Source organism: Helicoverpa zea, chromosome 17 (genome assembly GCF_022581195.2).
Source record: "Helicoverpa zea isolate HzStark_Cry1AcR chromosome 17, ilHelZeax1.1, whole genome shotgun sequence".
In the NCBI taxonomy this organism is placed as follows: domain Eukaryota; kingdom Metazoa; phylum Arthropoda; class Insecta; order Lepidoptera; family Noctuidae; genus Helicoverpa; species Helicoverpa zea.
This window is the reverse complement of record NC_061468.1, coordinates 10,506,677-10,523,626: the sequence shown is the minus strand read 5'-3', so window position 1 is coordinate 10,523,626 and position 16,950 is coordinate 10,506,677. Positions and strand designations below refer to the sequence as shown.

At 35.4% G+C, this 16,950-nt stretch overlaps 1 protein-coding gene across 1 annotated transcript in view; it reads right to left on the bottom strand.

Moving 5' to 3' along the window:
* The window catches only part of LOC124638026 (oxysterol-binding protein-related protein 9), an 82,851-nt gene that overhangs the window by 8,390 nt on the left and 57,511 nt on the right, over positions 1–16,950 (bottom strand). Inside the window, exon 9 of the mRNA XM_047174797.1 lies at positions 1,559–1,659. Within this exon, the coding sequence (XP_047030753.1) occupies positions 1,559–1,659 (101 nt within the window). The remainder of the gene's footprint in view (positions 1–1,558; positions 1,660–16,950) is intronic.

Genomic DNA, 16,950 nt, shown 5'->3' with positions numbered 1-16,950 from the left:
TTTACTAATAAATCACATTTTAATCTTTAATTCTTATCTTTTAAAGGTACATTTTAAAATTTTGTGTGAATTGAAAAGGCAAACGCGGGATTGGGAAGACCTACTTTACAAAAAAGAGGCAAAAAGGATGATAATGCGATAGAAAAAATGTTAAATAATAATAAAAACTACATTAAAATATGATTTATTCATAAATTTTGAGTTTTTCTTGTATTCATAAAAAATATAGATTTTTCGATAGGATGAATATGCGATGCATTTAACGCTAGATCAAACGAACATTCGATATTTTGAACACTCGATGTATAGACTGCGCGATGTATTGAATGTTCGATTTAATAACCATTCGATATTATGAATGTTCGAGTATTTAGAATTTCGATTTATAGTGGTCGATCAATTGATATTCGATTATTTATCATTCGATTTGGCATAGTACACCCTTTTTATCCGGCTACGGGCGTAGTTTCCACTTAACTCGACTGAAACCTTGCAAAACGGATAGTATTTTATACAATAAGAATGTCTTCACTATTTAAGGGCTGAAACTGTCTATACGTGAACAAACGACGATGTACCTACTACCCACAAGTAAGCCCCGTCGTGCACATTGTATGCTAATCCTAAGAAGCCCCGCGAAGTCGTCTGCACATTCGTGTCAAAGGATATTCCTCATAGTGAAGTCGTGAGGGGAATAATGTCGTGTATTGTATTCGTTGTAAGTTGGTACGTGACGTTTTGGTTGTGGGTGACGCATTATGACGTTTTTTGTTTGCAGTGGGGATGATAGAAAATTGAGTTTCCAGACGACATAGATTTTCTCGTGGCTGTCCTAAATAGGTTGACCATCAATTGTTTACATTATATCGGGTGTGTCGTTCATAATCACATTAAATGAAATGCGTTAATATACTGGTTAATATATGTCGATTAACAAAAAGATAAAAGAAAAATACCTAAAAATAAAAAAAAATGATTTTTTCAAACAAAGTAAATGGAATAAAAATGTGCAAAAATTAGAACACCATATAAAAGTCAGTTATTACAAACAACTGAAATTCTCCCTTGAAAACTGACAGCTGTCAACTGATCAAAACATACGATACTCCTAACTTTATCTCTGCTTTACACATGATGTTGTAAATTATAAAAACGAAAAATGACTCCTGCGGTTAAACCACTGAACGGATTAGGTTATTTTTTTTACAATTCGCCATAGAATATCATAAAGTATATGCGATATGATTTAATGTGATTGTGAACGACACACCCGATATAAGCCGATTTAATTACTAGAAGTTTAACAATCAATTGCAGGTTTGTAGACATATTGGTACCATTTCATGACCCAATGATGTTCATGTTTCAGGTCTCCGCAATAGTGGGTACATTTGTTTCAGTTCCGCAGCCCTTTTAGTACTCAATAAAGATAATCCATTCGTTTCGATAAGAATTTGAAATGTCCGCAAATTGTCTTTTACTTTCCTTTCTTGCTATTCTTATAGAAGAATCTAGTGCAGTAGACAATACCTTCGTCTTAAAAAAGCATAAATCTTACCATCGTAATCAATTTCTCCATCCCTGGTGCGCGGCAGATCGACGGCGGGCTGCGCCGAGTCTTGCTCGGGCGCGCCCTCCGCCGGACAAGTGCGACTGGCGCTGTAACAATACATATAATGTTTATTTATTTAAGTGTTTTTAATTATTCGGGAAAAAATAAGAGTTATACACTAGAGCCTAATGCTAAATTGGTTTACATGTAATACAAATGTATGAGCCTATAGCATTTTTCTCAAGATATGAAGATGTTCAGCTCTTATGAATAATTATTACGTCTAAGCATATCAGAGACTCGGATCTCAGCGAGATAGGGAGATTCTCAGCGACTAAATATTTCGTGCACATTATTTATATGCTTAATACGAATCATTCAACTTAAGAACGAGCTGAAGAAAAATACATCAGGTTTTGACTTTTGAATAACGGCGATCAATATACCAATAGCGTATGCAAACTTTTTAAGTGTACAGCATCAACCGACGCCACTATTATCTTGTCAAAGGACAGAATTACTTGAAGTCACCAATAATTTAACTGTGTGAAGACAGGAAACACATATAAAAGCCACTAACTGCTCATCTAAACACGGCTTTGAAAACAACGCAATTTTGAAAACAAAATCCTTTATGTACATCGTGAGAGGGCGACAAGATACGAATTAAGGGTAACAAAAAATGTAATAAGCCCATGCTTAAAAGAAATTGCCGTTTCCAAAGAATTTATTGGTCATGGAGAGGAAAGGATTGGTAGCTAATCGCTAATAATGTAAGGTTTTGAAGTCCTGTGTAAACCTCAGAATTTGAACATCTGTTATTAGTAAAGTTGAAAAGTAAGGTTATAAAATAAGTATTAGCAAATACATAATCCTACTAATGTTAAAAATGCGAAAGTCCGAAACTTTGTACACATATTCTTGGTGGTACTTGAATTAACACAGGATAGTTTTTATCAACACCCCATGCGGACGATGCCGAGGGCAGAAGCTAGTATTAATATATACCTAAGTAAAAAAAAACAAGAAACCTGCAAGACTTATTAAATGTAAGTTGCAAAAAAATGAGTCCACGAGCGTCATTACCATTTTACATGCTATTACAATTAACACGAACGGTAATTAAATTGCAAACGCCGAAGTGATGGTAGGGTGTACCCATGAAAATAGTATAGGGTTTACAGCACTATTATCGTATCTTATGTGTTGCTTTATGGTTCATAAAAAAGAACATACTCCTGATATTAGAAACGGCATTATTTTTATCACTGTAGTTATGACCAGAAACTGGGAAACTTTAGATACGTTAAAATTATTCAGATATCAGGGTAGCCAGATAAAAATGGAACTACAAAGGACCAACCGAATGGTCCCTTTTTATACTAGGAACTGAAATACTTAAGCGACTTTTCAGAAATATGGTTATCATCTTCCGAGCCTTTTCCCAACTATGTTGGGGTCGGCTTCCAGTCTAACCCAATGCAGCTCAGTATCAGTGTTTTTCTTTTCAGAAATATGGTGTCAGAACACAAAACATTCATTTAACACTTGGTTGGTTACGAGAATAACATACAGAATTTTTGTGACAATTCAAAGGGTACTAATAAAGGCAGATAAAACTGCGTCACGGATCGTCAAACCGACATTAAATGTACCCTTTATTACGGTCGAAGCCTTTTCAGAAATGTTTCCCGTACAATGGTGTAACTTATACTACTCTCGAGAATAAACACAATTTAATATTAAAGGAATACTTGTATGTGGCTCGTGTATAGCGTAAATTGTAGTTTTGTTTTCGTGTTATGAAGAAATATGCTTTTGGATAAGTTTTACTTGTTAACAAGTATACTCATACATTCAGTGACTTCTGAAGTATGAATATGGAACTATAAGACTCATTCAGGTACTAAGATTGTTTACAATATTATGGTAGTGAGAGCCCATTTTGTCTTGTATCCCTTCAGTTATGATAACATTACCAGTAATCTTTATGGCTTATTCCAGTCGTTTTGTGAGGGCAAGAAACCGATAATTCAATGTAGCTATAATATAAATATGTCATGCTGTAAAATGTCTACACTTTTTTTCGCAAAATTTTGTTAATATTCGTTTCGGATCTATAGGACGAGAAAAACGAGTTGTTTATATCCCAAAAGCAAATATAAATATGCTAAAAAAACAGATGAATATTAAACAGAATAGAATAGAATACTAGCTTAGCGCGACAATTTTCTAGTTATAGAAATAGAAACAACTCCACGAGCGTTTGAAAAGGTCAAGTGTAGGTGTATGCGATGATACTTCTGTAGCTAACATTTGAACTTTGAAATAAATTGCTCTCCAGAAATCAAGTGGGAGATGCACGTGAATAAACTGAAGATTAAATATACCTTTGTGGTCATACCCACTCATGCTTTTATTAATAGTTAATAATAAGCTCGCTTGTTTGTCAGTTAATATTAGTGATACCGCTGAAACGATATATGTAGTATGGACATAAGAACCAGAAGAAGCCATGTTTGTAATGTGAAGGGATAAAACAAATGCTATAAGTGTGTTAAGTATGGATGTATGGATGGAGAGAAAATATGGATAGATTGCCTGAATGAGGTCATAAAAAAATGGTGTGAATATAGGTATGACTGCTGGCAAAGAGAAGTGGGTGCGGAAAGCATATTGCGCCGACCCCAAAATAAAAAATACAGGGCAGGAAAAAGGGCATGTGATGCGGAGGAATGAGAATCATGTTGTGAGGAAGATGATGAGTATGAATGTGGACGGATATAGTGGAAGAGGAAGACCAATGAAACGATGGATGGATTGTGTGAAAGTAGATATGGTAAGAAAGAATGTTACTTGTGAGATGACGGCAGATAGGAGAGTATGGAAGGAGAAAACATGTTGCGCCGACTCCAAATAAAATTGGGATAAGGGCAGGAGGATGATGAGGGCAGGAAAAAGAAGAAAATCAAAAACCCTTAAAACAGACCTCTAAGCTACATTTTATAATATGCGGCAGCTTCCGTTGGTATTAGAATAAAACCGTGGGAAAAAGCAATGGAGTGAATAATAAATAAAATTATTTAATTCAATAAACTGAATATTAATCAGTAACGTAAATGAAGAATTAAAGTAACAGAATTAAAGCTACGAATACTTTTAAAGTATAAGCTTCCGCGACTCAATTTCGTGGGCTGAAATATGGAATATTGAAAAACGAAACGCGGTGGAAGTAATTAATAAAGAAGAATTTACTGCTTTATTTTGTAACCACTAATTAATACAGAAAGGGCTTTTTCAGCGTTCATTTATTACAGGAATGTTTTAAGTTTCTATTTACTGGACTGCGTGAAAGTAAACATTGAAGAAATTGATCTGTATTTTTGATATGATATGAGAAATCAGATCAAACACTTACGTATTTATTATACACTAGCTTTAGCCCGCGGTTTCACCCGCGTCCCGGCGTCCTTCTCCCGGGTCTAAGTTACTTCCCCTCTAATTTTCAGCCAAATCGGTCAAGCCGTTTTCATGTTATGTCGTGACAACGGAAACCGGGTTTCATTTATATATATATACAGGGTGGCCCATCCATAGGCGTCCAAAAGAAAAATTTAGAAGCTCTATGTTATGGGGTATCCGAATCACCCCCATGTATGTTCAGCGATTTTTTATAGTTTAGGAGCTAGAATTGTTTTCTATTTTTTTTCCATAATTTTCATTTCAACATTGTTTTTTCTATTTTACCTTTTTTTCCTAACGATTACACATGTTTTTTTTTTGTGTTGTAATTAATCATCATGATAATAGCTAACACCTGAAAAAAGCAGTTTGGTTAAACATCCTAGAACTTACATAAAATTTTATCTGAAGTTCAAAATTACTGTTGGAGTTCAAAAGCCAAAAATATTAAGGGCTTTAAAAAAATAATAAGGGGTTTCTAAGCAGGTTTCTAATTTTGAACTTCAGATAAAATTTTATTTAAGTTCTAGAATGTTTAGCCAAACTGCTTTTTTCAGGTGTTAGCTACTATCATGATGATTAATTACACAAAAAAACATCTGTAAACGTTAGGGAAAAAAAGATAAAATAGAAAAAACAATGTTGCAATGAAAATTACGGAAAAAAATTAAAAACAATTCTAAATTTTTCTTTTGGACGCCTATGGATGGGCCACCCTGTATATGTAGATAGATAAGAAGATAACATGCAATCTTACTTTCTTCTAAAATCTACAACTACATAAATTCAGGTTGGCTAGGACCTGTGCTTATTTTTTCATCAACATTTTCATAATAAAACCCAGCTTCGCTTTTAGGCTGCTATTAACCTAAAACCTTGTTGTTGTAATATTATGAAAATTAACTTAATTACAATGTGAAGGCTAAACGTAGATATTATTAGGTTAGTGCTATGATTTCTAGGTGTAGCAAAATTAACATTGAACTCATAAATATGTAATATTATAGAAGTTAAGTTCTATGTAAACGAGTCAAAGCTTTTAACATAAATATACTTTGTTGAAAACTTAACAATAACCTAACCGTCAACATACAAGTTGTCTGTACGTACAAGTTCTAAATCTTCGGCAGTCGTTACGGGTCTATATCCGAGCAGTCTTACCAAGGGGTATAGGGTTGCCCGAGTATCTGAGTTGAGGAGGTCAGATAGGCAGTCGCTCCTTATAAAATACTGGTACTCAGCTGCATCTGGTTAGACTGGAAGCCGATCCTAACACAGTTGGGAAAAGACTAGGCAGATGATGACGAACTTGAACCATGAATAACAAATATATTTTGACTAACGGGAACCACTGAACTTTTCAACTGCCAGTAAGCCAGGTGGACTTATCAATAGTGCTTTTATAAACCCTATATAGTTCGGCCATTCAGAGAATGCGTTCCTGACACGTCGCGATTGAACTGACGACGTAACTTTGCAATGGCGTTGCAGTTACGATAAAAATATTTTTGCTGGTTGTTTACCGTTTTAACAATTGAGGAGCATTAAAACAACATTATTATATCAATAATCAATGAATGTAGTTACGTCGTCAGTTCAATCGCGACGTGTCAGGAACGCATTCTCTGAATGGCCGAACTATAGTAAAGTATACGATCTACAAATTATAACATAAGAGTCCAAATATGCAAATTCTGTAACACATTTCAGCACATTTTCTGGGTGTAGTAAATAATATTTTTTTGGCATCCTACGTATAAATATAAAGGTCAGAGCTCGGCCTTGTGTCCGATACGTAACATTTGGGAAAATTATTCGCGTAGTCAAATCTCAGATTATGAATTATAGGGTAACCACCCTTCGGACAATAGAACGCCCTAACGTGGAAACAAAGGAAATATGGTTATATAATAGCCTTTTTGGGATATAAGGGGGCACCTTTTAATTAGCAACGTGGCTGCAGCTGCTTATTTGAAAACTGAACGTATACGCCAAACAGATTCTTAGTATTTGCCTTTTGAGTGTACAAATACGTAACATGTATATTCAATTCGTTGAAACCAAATGCTTCTTGTGCATCAACCAGAAATAAAAAAGCTTATATATATATTAACACCTGTAGTCCTAATTCCTAGTTATGGAATTCAAGAGTTGGCCAGTGCCGTGAGAACCAAATTCCTACCTCTAACTTTTATGTGGTCCTATTTGGCAACCCTGATCGTGAGAGTATTTCATATTTCAGGGTATTACGTCATGATTATGTATTCTGTGAACAAAGGAGAAGCTGGTGTTTTGTGGTGCTAATCTCCTAGGTTATGCTACGTTAAGGTCAGAAATACCTTTGTATTTTATAGAGGTTACGTGTTAAGTAGCATTATAATAATGTTTATTTCAAAACAGTAATTACGAAAAAACAAAAATTATAAACTTAGACTATCCAGCAGTGTCACCCACGTCCTGTGGGAACTACTTTACACACCCGAATAAAAAGTATTCGGTAGTAGACGGTATTCTAACACTGCAAAAATTTCGCACTGAAATCAACGATTCGCATTGAGCAATCGTGGTAATCAATACTAATTTGTGAGAAGAGGCCTGTGCCCTGAAGAGACACATTAAAAATGGCTGAATGCATGGATTCAATGACTTCAGAATTCAGAACCTTCTATTGTACGAAGGGTGCACATAGCCTACTCTTAAGGCGCGGCTCCACCGCGGTGCACGGAGAGGCTACGCACGTGTATTAAGCTTCGCTTTGTAAGAAAATGTATGTGGTTGTGTCCACTGCAACCCACGGAGAGGCTACGCATGAATTGACGTCATTGATACACGCGTGGCTTGCTCGAATAGGCGGTTACATAGCTCAACGCTGTCAACGTGGGTCTACGTTTCCACTGGAGTACACGAATAAGACCCACGACTATGTACAGCTCGGTTATCGCAGAGCAGTTTTCAGTCATTCACGTTGTGGAACGGACGCGTTTCGTGTTTCTCGTATACATATATCGTATCGAGGTACTCATAGAATGGCATTGGTACTGACTTTGCTAGGCAGTTCTTCTGACGATGAATCCGAAAGTGAGATTGATGATCATTGACACACGCATAGCTTGCTCGAATAAGCGGTTACGTAGCTCAACGCTGTCAGCGTGGGTCTACCCGTGCGCCGTGCCACGCTATACATAGTCGTGGGTCATATTCGTGTACTTCAGTGGAAACGTAGACCCACGTTATCAAACAAATGAATACACGCAGCTAAAATGCGCCGCGTGTCCGTGCACAGCGTGCACTGCGGTGGAGCCGCGCCTTTACGGCCAGTTTCTTCATCAAACATAAAAGTCAAAGTAATGTCTAAAGTAAAAGTAACGGTCAAATTCGTTTTTTCAAAGCTAAAGTGACAGCAAAACTAATGGAAAAAGCGAATTTGACCTTTACTTTTACTTTAGACATTACTTTGATTTTTACTTTGGATTTTACTTTTGATGAAGAAATTGGCTGTTAGTGTGGATTGTAACACGTCTATGCTAATGTCTGTGCCCCACTTTTTGATTACCTACGCTGCTACAAAGGTATTTCTTATCAGTCTTCAAGGTAAGGCTGCAAGTCACGAACTGAGCTTGCCATTACTCATTATGGTTTAACATCATGATAGTGACTTATTGACTTCCATATTGCTTTCAGTTGTTCTAGATTTTAAGTTATCAAACGCAAAAAGAAAGTAAACATAATTTTTGCAACAATTATAGGCAAAGCAAAATGTGGGGTGTAAGACATGTTGGAATGCTCAAAAATTCATGGTCACGAAACATCTGAGACTGGGTGAGTATTGCTGCGTAGATTCATTTAGCACGAAAAACTGTAGAAGTATTGGAAAGCCACCAGGCGAAGACGCATTGGTTGACATTAAATATTTACATCAAGTACCTACTAGGTAAAGTTCTATATGAATAAAAGCAGAATTATAAATGACTACAAGCCACGAAACCCGAGCTAAGAGCACTGTAAAGATTTAATAATTTCGTAAACACAAAGTCATAATAAGGGTCTAGCTTTGATCCCAAAACATGTCCAAGTACCTTTGAACAACAGTGACAGACTAATTATAACAATTAGTCTTTTGTAACAATAAATTAATCACAAAGTAAGGATCCATTAGGGACTGTCATTTTAATTGCCATAAAGAATATTTTATGACACCATTTACTGGATATAGCTTTAATTATTAGCTTTGAAAGTAAAAAGAAAAATATTATAATGAGGTTTTCAAGGTGAAAAGCGTATACCTACAATGTGTAAAAGCTCTCGATACCGTTTGTTTAAAACCGAGGTTTCAGAAGGCTCGTTAAAATAATAAACGGCTTCTTTATATGAATATTCTGTTAATTAAGTTGAGAGCGAGAATATGTCAATTATTTATGTTATTACGGAACGTAACTGAAGATTCAACGACGCTGAATACCTATCACAAAAGCGCCTTTCAAGTATTAATGAAAATTAAATTATAATTAGTCAAATTATGAAATTCATTATAGATAGAATACCTAAACAAACTTGGGCTTTTGACGTCAAATTAAGTGTAGGACTAAATAAATATTTTAATACTGAACATGAAAATCAAAACATTCACAAAATCAAAACTTCTCGCAAAGCCGGGTAAATAAAAACACACACGAATATCAAAAACCTCTCACAAACAATGACATCTTTTGTTTAGATTTTGAAGAAGGACCTTTGAATTCTCAAGCAGCCCTCGAACCTGTCCTTGTGTCAGCACTTGACATTTGTCATGACCTTGAATAGTTAGCAGTGGCAGCAAGACTGTTCGTGTAACTGCGATCGATAATGACCGGTAATAAACTGATTAGGAAGACACGTGAGCGTTAATGACTGTAGCGAGGTGAAATTATAGTGGAAGCCGCTTGTTCTAATGATCAGGAAACAGATTTGTATTTGACCTAAGCATAAATTAATATTAACGAAGCTCGTTTTGATCTTTATCTAAACATTTGGTAACATTAAGCAAATGCAGTGTCTAATATCACGCAAATAACAGATGGACAGAAAATTGTGATGACTTTTAGAAGAGGACTGCTTCTATCAGAGCAATGTCTTCAAAACTTCGACAATGTCTCGGAGTTGCATGATTTGTCCGAAGTCGGGCAACATTTCAACTAATGCTATGCTATTGTGGCTAAACACAAAGTTTGTTGACGAAAACAATCAAAGTTGTTCCTTCACGAAAGCTTCTTTTTATCGCTGTGTCCCAAAAACTGAATGACATCAGCCCCTATAGCCTTGATCGCGAAGGCTGTTCCATTACTGCAATGACCTCAAATGTCAAGTAGTGGCAAATGTACGTAACATATCGAAGCCCGTATAGGAATCGATGCTAATGTGATTTTGAACGGTGCTTTAGTTTGATCGGCTAATGAGCCATAACGTACTAGCATTTCCTGAAAGACATACGGAGTATTTACGAGCGAAGAAAAAAATATGGGGGCGAGTAGTAGGAGGCGAAAGTCGAAAGAAAAACAATCAATCAATCACGTTAAAGCAAAAAGTCGTGAGAATTACGAAAACTCATTACGACCAATGACAAGGAGATGCTTGTAAGAGAGAGAAAAAAAAAGATTCATTATGTACGTTAGCCTGAAGCAATACACGTCCACATACGGAAAAAAAGAAAAAAGGCCAAATTATACCCATGTATTCGCAAAAACAAGAGCATAGTAAACAAACCAACAGAGAGGTATTTCCAATTTCCCCTCTGAATCGTAATATCCACGGTCATGTCACACCCTCGTTCCATCGGCAAACGACTCGATGTATTGGTGCAGGGCTATTAAAAATTGACATTGACATCGGCCTTTTTAATTATAACGTGGAAACCACGTGGAAGTTTATCAGCTGTTACGCTAGGGTCATTGCCAACTAACAATGCATGGATATCGATTGGGTTACCAATATTTTATACAGAGATATAGGAGCTTTGTGTTATTGTACTGCTCTGCAGTAGTTTTGGAGTGTTTTGGGTTATTAAGAAGTCCTAGTAGACTTACAGATAGCCTTTATTAGCAATTTTTTCCCAGTTTGGTCTTTATATATTTTTATGTCCGTCCTCTTTTAAAAGTATAAACAAACTTTTTTACAACATACCTAGTCAAAATTGTAATTACTTCAACAAGACAAGTCAGCTGTTCTTTTTCGTAATAGTAAAAGCAAGATGTATTAGAAAAACAAATGGTGTCTCCCACGATAAAAAACTTTATGTTGTCTCTAAACACAAATGAAGCTATGTAGTGATTATTGTCGACATAAACTGCGTGAGAGATACCAGCTGATGTCCAGGGTTACTGATAACTTACATTATATATGAAGGTCGATTGAACTTGACTTGTCCCTCGAACGTTCAATGTTACGATCAAACGACTGATAGCACTGTTGAGTCACATTGCAATCAAGGTCTGTTTCTTCAAGACTTTCAATTTTTATATTAGCTTTATCTTTGTTAATGTCAAGGTTTGCTTTGAAAGCAGTCTCAGTTAAGCAACAGTTTTCAGCACGAATTGCTTAGGAATAAGCAGATGTAGATTTCCCAGCATATTTTTATTTTTGTCAAAAGAGGTATTACCAAAATTGCTTTCAAGGGTCTCCTTCAGGAATATTCTAATTTCTTTGAAGTAATTTCTCCAGAGAAATATGTAGGTAAGCCCGTAATAGGATAGAACGAAATGAAAAACAAAGTCGTGCATAATAAAGGGAACTGATACGAAAGAGAAATGTATCCCATGTGCGTTTCCCATATTACGTAAGTACGTCATAAAATAGTTTCTCTAACCATGTATGTGAGATGAGTACATGATATTTATTTTCAAAGATATTCTAACACATTTTACTATTGATATCGAAAAGCAATTTCTATATATCGTTATTCAAAAAAGAATTCTATTTTCTTGCCATACCTAATTTTCCTTATTCCTTTCAGCAACAAAAAACACTATTTGCAGTCATGATTGATTCGTAAGACACAACACGGATAAACCAATAAGCGTAAACAATATAAACAACTCAGGCGCAATACCAGTACATCCACAGTTTATTTACCCGCCCTATGCCAAGAGCGAACACACTCGGCTAGACAATAACGTCTGCCGTGCCAAATGTAATGCTATAAATTTTCTATGAATCGTCTGCACAATGACGTCATCAACGTACAAATTATTTAGTTGCTTTCTCTTGAGTTTGTTGCGGAATTATTATGAAAGCGTTACATGAGGATTATGTGTTCAACGAGCTGGCTTTCGGCTGAATTTCATTAATGTTAGGTGTAGCTCAAATATGTTTTGAATAATTACAATTTAGTCCCTAACGCAAATATAATATTAATATTTCACATTTACATATTTGGATGAAGGATTATTCTTGTAGCATCTAAAATCCCACTTTTGTTTTAGGATGGCACAAAATTGGGGTTCAAAATGGCTCACGTTTCTCGTAACTATTTTATTAGTAAGTTCGTGGAAGGCCTAAATCTACGACGCGACGGTACTTATTTGATACAATTGTCCTGTATCTCAAGTAGAAGAGTTCTAGATCGAAGTGACGTGGTTAGTAACTCGTCTTTTGTACGTGGGCACGTGGCATATTCAGTTAATCTAGTAATAGGACTTACAGCTGAGTGAGGATGTTTCGTTTCTTTGACTTTGGGAGAAATAGAGGCAGTAGGTTTAGTATTCTTACATTTACTATACAGTACTGACTTCTAAATTTAAAACTAAAGCAAAACTTACTTATGGAAAAAGTTACTCCTGACAGGAAAATCTGAAACACCAAGATTATGCTTCAGCTACTACTACAAAAACGAAATAACTTTACACCATCAGCACAACTACTGTTGTTATCTAGATAGTAATATTACCGTGGCAGGAGAATTCAAGAGTTTATTGATTTAATATCTATCATAATTTGCAATTTGAGTTTATTGTTATGAAAGAAAAGCTGGAGAACCACCCACGCGTTGTGTTACCAATTCATTAATAATTTTCCAGCATTCAGGTATAAATAAATCTAGTCATGAAATTATTATTACAGCACAGACTTATTATTTATAGACCTTTATAAATAACTCGATTCGAGGGCGCCCGCTGTAATATTTCAAATTAACTGGCCAATAACCTGAAGAAAAACATTTTATCGTATTTCCAAAATGGCGGTAACATAATAACGCATTATATTATGGCCGTATATTATACCGTGGGAAATAGCGGACGTGTGTTAACGAAGCATATTTTCCAAGAAACAAGTAATAATATCCAGAAACCAGAATTAAATGTATGCTAAGACAGAAAATTATTATACATACAAAAACATTTTAGTCTCCTGGAATGTTTTAAAATAAAATTCTAAACTGTATAGTAAAACGATTGATGGATTGCTGATGATCCAGATAATGGGTGACATTATTTTGTAAATGGTTGAAACAAGAAAGTTTCCGTAAAGTGGGCCAAGTGTTACATTCAATGAGTCATATAAAAAGAAAATTCATACATAAAAATGTTAAATAGAGAACTTACTAGCTTGTCCTCACCACTTTCATTGCCAAGGGTTTGTAAACACTAATATCAACGCAAGTGTGTCTCTGCGTCTAGTGTGAACCGATTATCCATTTGAGTCACTTGGATAAATTGGTCCGACATGCGTCAACATACCCGCAGTATAGCATGATCTAACGCAATCTAAATGTTTTTCAGTTTGTTTGTAGGAGCGTCATTGTTTTCATCGAATTTCATCACTTTGATAGTAGGTACAACTTTTCAGAGTCACACAGTTCACAGTGGATACGATTGACGGTTTCCTACAAATCTCTGTAACTATTGAAGTTCATAGACGATATGTTTCACTCTAAATTCTTGATCGAAAATTGGTAGCATCTGACTGAAAACTTTTGGGAATATCTAGGAGTCACGTTCCATTTAGTAGAATCAATATAACTTATAACGTTAATGTTCCGTATACATTGACGACTTAAATGTACATATTTACAGATTCCTTTTTTACGAAACTTTCTTTCCACTCAGTAGTCTATCAAGCGTGTCGCATTACTGTCGAGTCCGTGACGATCGTGCGTCGATCGGACGCACTGTTTGAGATCAGAAGCCGTGAAGTAGCACCGTTATGTTGACCGTTTCTTGTGATGCACTGTTAAATTGTTACAATAGTACGCTCATGCTTTCATCTAATGTTTGTCATTATATACCAACTTTCAACCAGTTGTTTACATAACTGAAATCATAACGTACAATACGAGTATGTAATTTGAATAATTATTTTCATTCTTACATCGCTAGACCCGACCAGATTTTTGGTAAACCCAGGTTAATCCGTATTTAGTATTAGTATTAAAATTCATTTATCTGTAATTAACAGGACATTTTTAAAGGAGGACTTTTTGGAGATTTATCAAAATTGTTTACCAGAAGAAATGTTATAGCTGAACATAATATGGTTAGATGGTTAATTTCCTCGGATCGCAGTAATTTCCTAACCTTGAACTTGTAATATGGTTGCAGGAAAACTATGCCATAACAAAAACAATCCTACGCAGTTAATGTTCATTTTATATGCCTTCGAAGGTAAGGGAGTTTCCGAGCTCGTGACGTGAGCAACCACTAAGAAGGGATCTAGCGAAATATGATTCCCCTAGTACGATCCTTTTATGGACTTTGCGCTGAAAATGTAAAATTGAAATAAACTCAGCTTCGTAGAAATAGTTTCGGATTAACTTTCATGTAGTGACCTTGTAAATATTTCTGTTGGTTTAGGATTAAGCAAAGGTTGGTTTAATAAGGATTACATTTCAAGTCCCGCTTAATGAACTAAAAGCTTCTTACATAGATGTGGAAGGCACAAACGTGAATAAATAACGAGCTCTCCACTCAGATGGAGTAAACACTCAACTATAAATGGTAAACAAACTTCAAGGACCAACTGTCAAGGACACTCGCACAATTACGTGTAAAAATTACGAATCATCAAAGATTGTAGCACAAGACCTCGACATATTTTTTACGCCAACAATTACGAAGGAATAAACTTTACATGAACTTCATGAAGCATGACAAGGCAACACTACAAAACAAAAGACAGCATCTCGCAAACGCCGGATAAGTGTCATCCAGCAATTGTAAAGCAAAACGTTCTAACAAAGGTAAACACTAGAACATTCCATAACCTTTGGTATTTTACTCTCGAAAAATAATGAGACACTCAAAGAAGGAGACGCGACGACGAAGGATACTTAGGATATAAAATGGCGGATTTATACGCGAAAATTCTCAGATGGATTTTGAAACAAGTATTTTCGGGTCCCTGTAATTATGTAACTTAGTTTGCGAGCTTTGTGGAGCTTAATTAATTCTGTTTGCAAGACATGGTAATTTTGTTAGGGCAGTCTCATGGACTATTGAATTTTAGAGGTCCTTCAGTCCAAGGGGATTAATAGACAGCTTGTCTGCTAACGCGCTTTCATTAGTAGAGTGTTTAGAGACGAATGATTTGGAGCAATATTTTACTATTGTAAACGGCTTTTCTTCATTTATTGCATAAACAACGGTTATTATGTTGTCTTTTGATTTTAGAATCATGTTCATGACAGCATTGTTAGCAAATCTTCTGTGATAATATTACGTCAGTGTGTGGGATTGTCTGTGTTGTGTCCGCTTAATCAATTATTGAGCTAAGCTCGCCTGGATGTTATGTTTACGTGGAATAAAGCCTACAGAGGGTTAACTAAACAATGGTTTATGTAATCACAACAATGATCACCTACAGTGATATGTATTCAAATAGAGTTCGAACGTTGCCAAAATTAATCAGTGTTGTATAGAATTTCAACATAATATATTTATTTTTTATTTTGTTTGTGTATAATGAGCTTGTTAATATTCATTGCTCTTTCAGCCAGTAACTCTCGGAGGGGTTGTAAAAAAACTTGAAAAAAACACAGGTCTAAATAATGGTAAAACTTTGTTGAAATTAAAAATAACGAAGCATTCCGTTTGCTATCAAAGCGGTTCATGAAATTTTAGCCGAATACAAAGGAATTCTCGGAGGTAAAGTACGGGTGAGGTAATATTAGTTTTGTGGAGGGAAAGGATCGGAATACCAATTGAATGGAAATATGGTTCTAAGTAGGCTTTAATACTGGTTGATCAAAATGGGAATTACTAACCTATAGACAAGATCTTACTACAAGTATATCTTCGAATGAGATTGAAAGAGAAACCAAAACTGACATACAAATATTAGAGAATCCGGAAAGATATTATAATGTGGATTTTACAAAAACATGACTGGTTACACGACTGGTTGCATATGCGATTGAATTCATTACAATTTACAATGAACAAAACAAGATTCATTGAATCTGATTTCTGATTCAATCAAATTATTCCGTCCTCGAGAGTCTGGCTAGAATTTCAAATGATCAAAACGAACAGTTACATTTATCATATTAGCCATACTCGCGAGGGTTTCCCTAATACAATAATTTCGTTAATGTTGACTGAATTTAGCTACCACAACTTTAATAATGTTAAATGTAAATTATTGCGGAGCCTGTTTCAAGCCTAGGGATTTTGGATAGAACGAAATGCAGTAAGAAAGGGACTTAACTTATGTTTTAAAAAATTGCTGATTGCTGCGATCGAAGTTTTTACATGAATATATTTTGACATGGTCAACAGCAAAAGCTGGAAATTACCGTGCAAACTGGATAGAAAAGTGCTAAAGTTATTTGTTTATTTGGAAAAAAATGCGAAAAGTCATAAATTCTGTCGTGGGTGTCGTAATATGCGGTCAGACATAAAAATTGGCACTTCCAACATTATAATTTTACGGCTACATTTTGTTTGCCAACCCGTTATGATAGAATAATT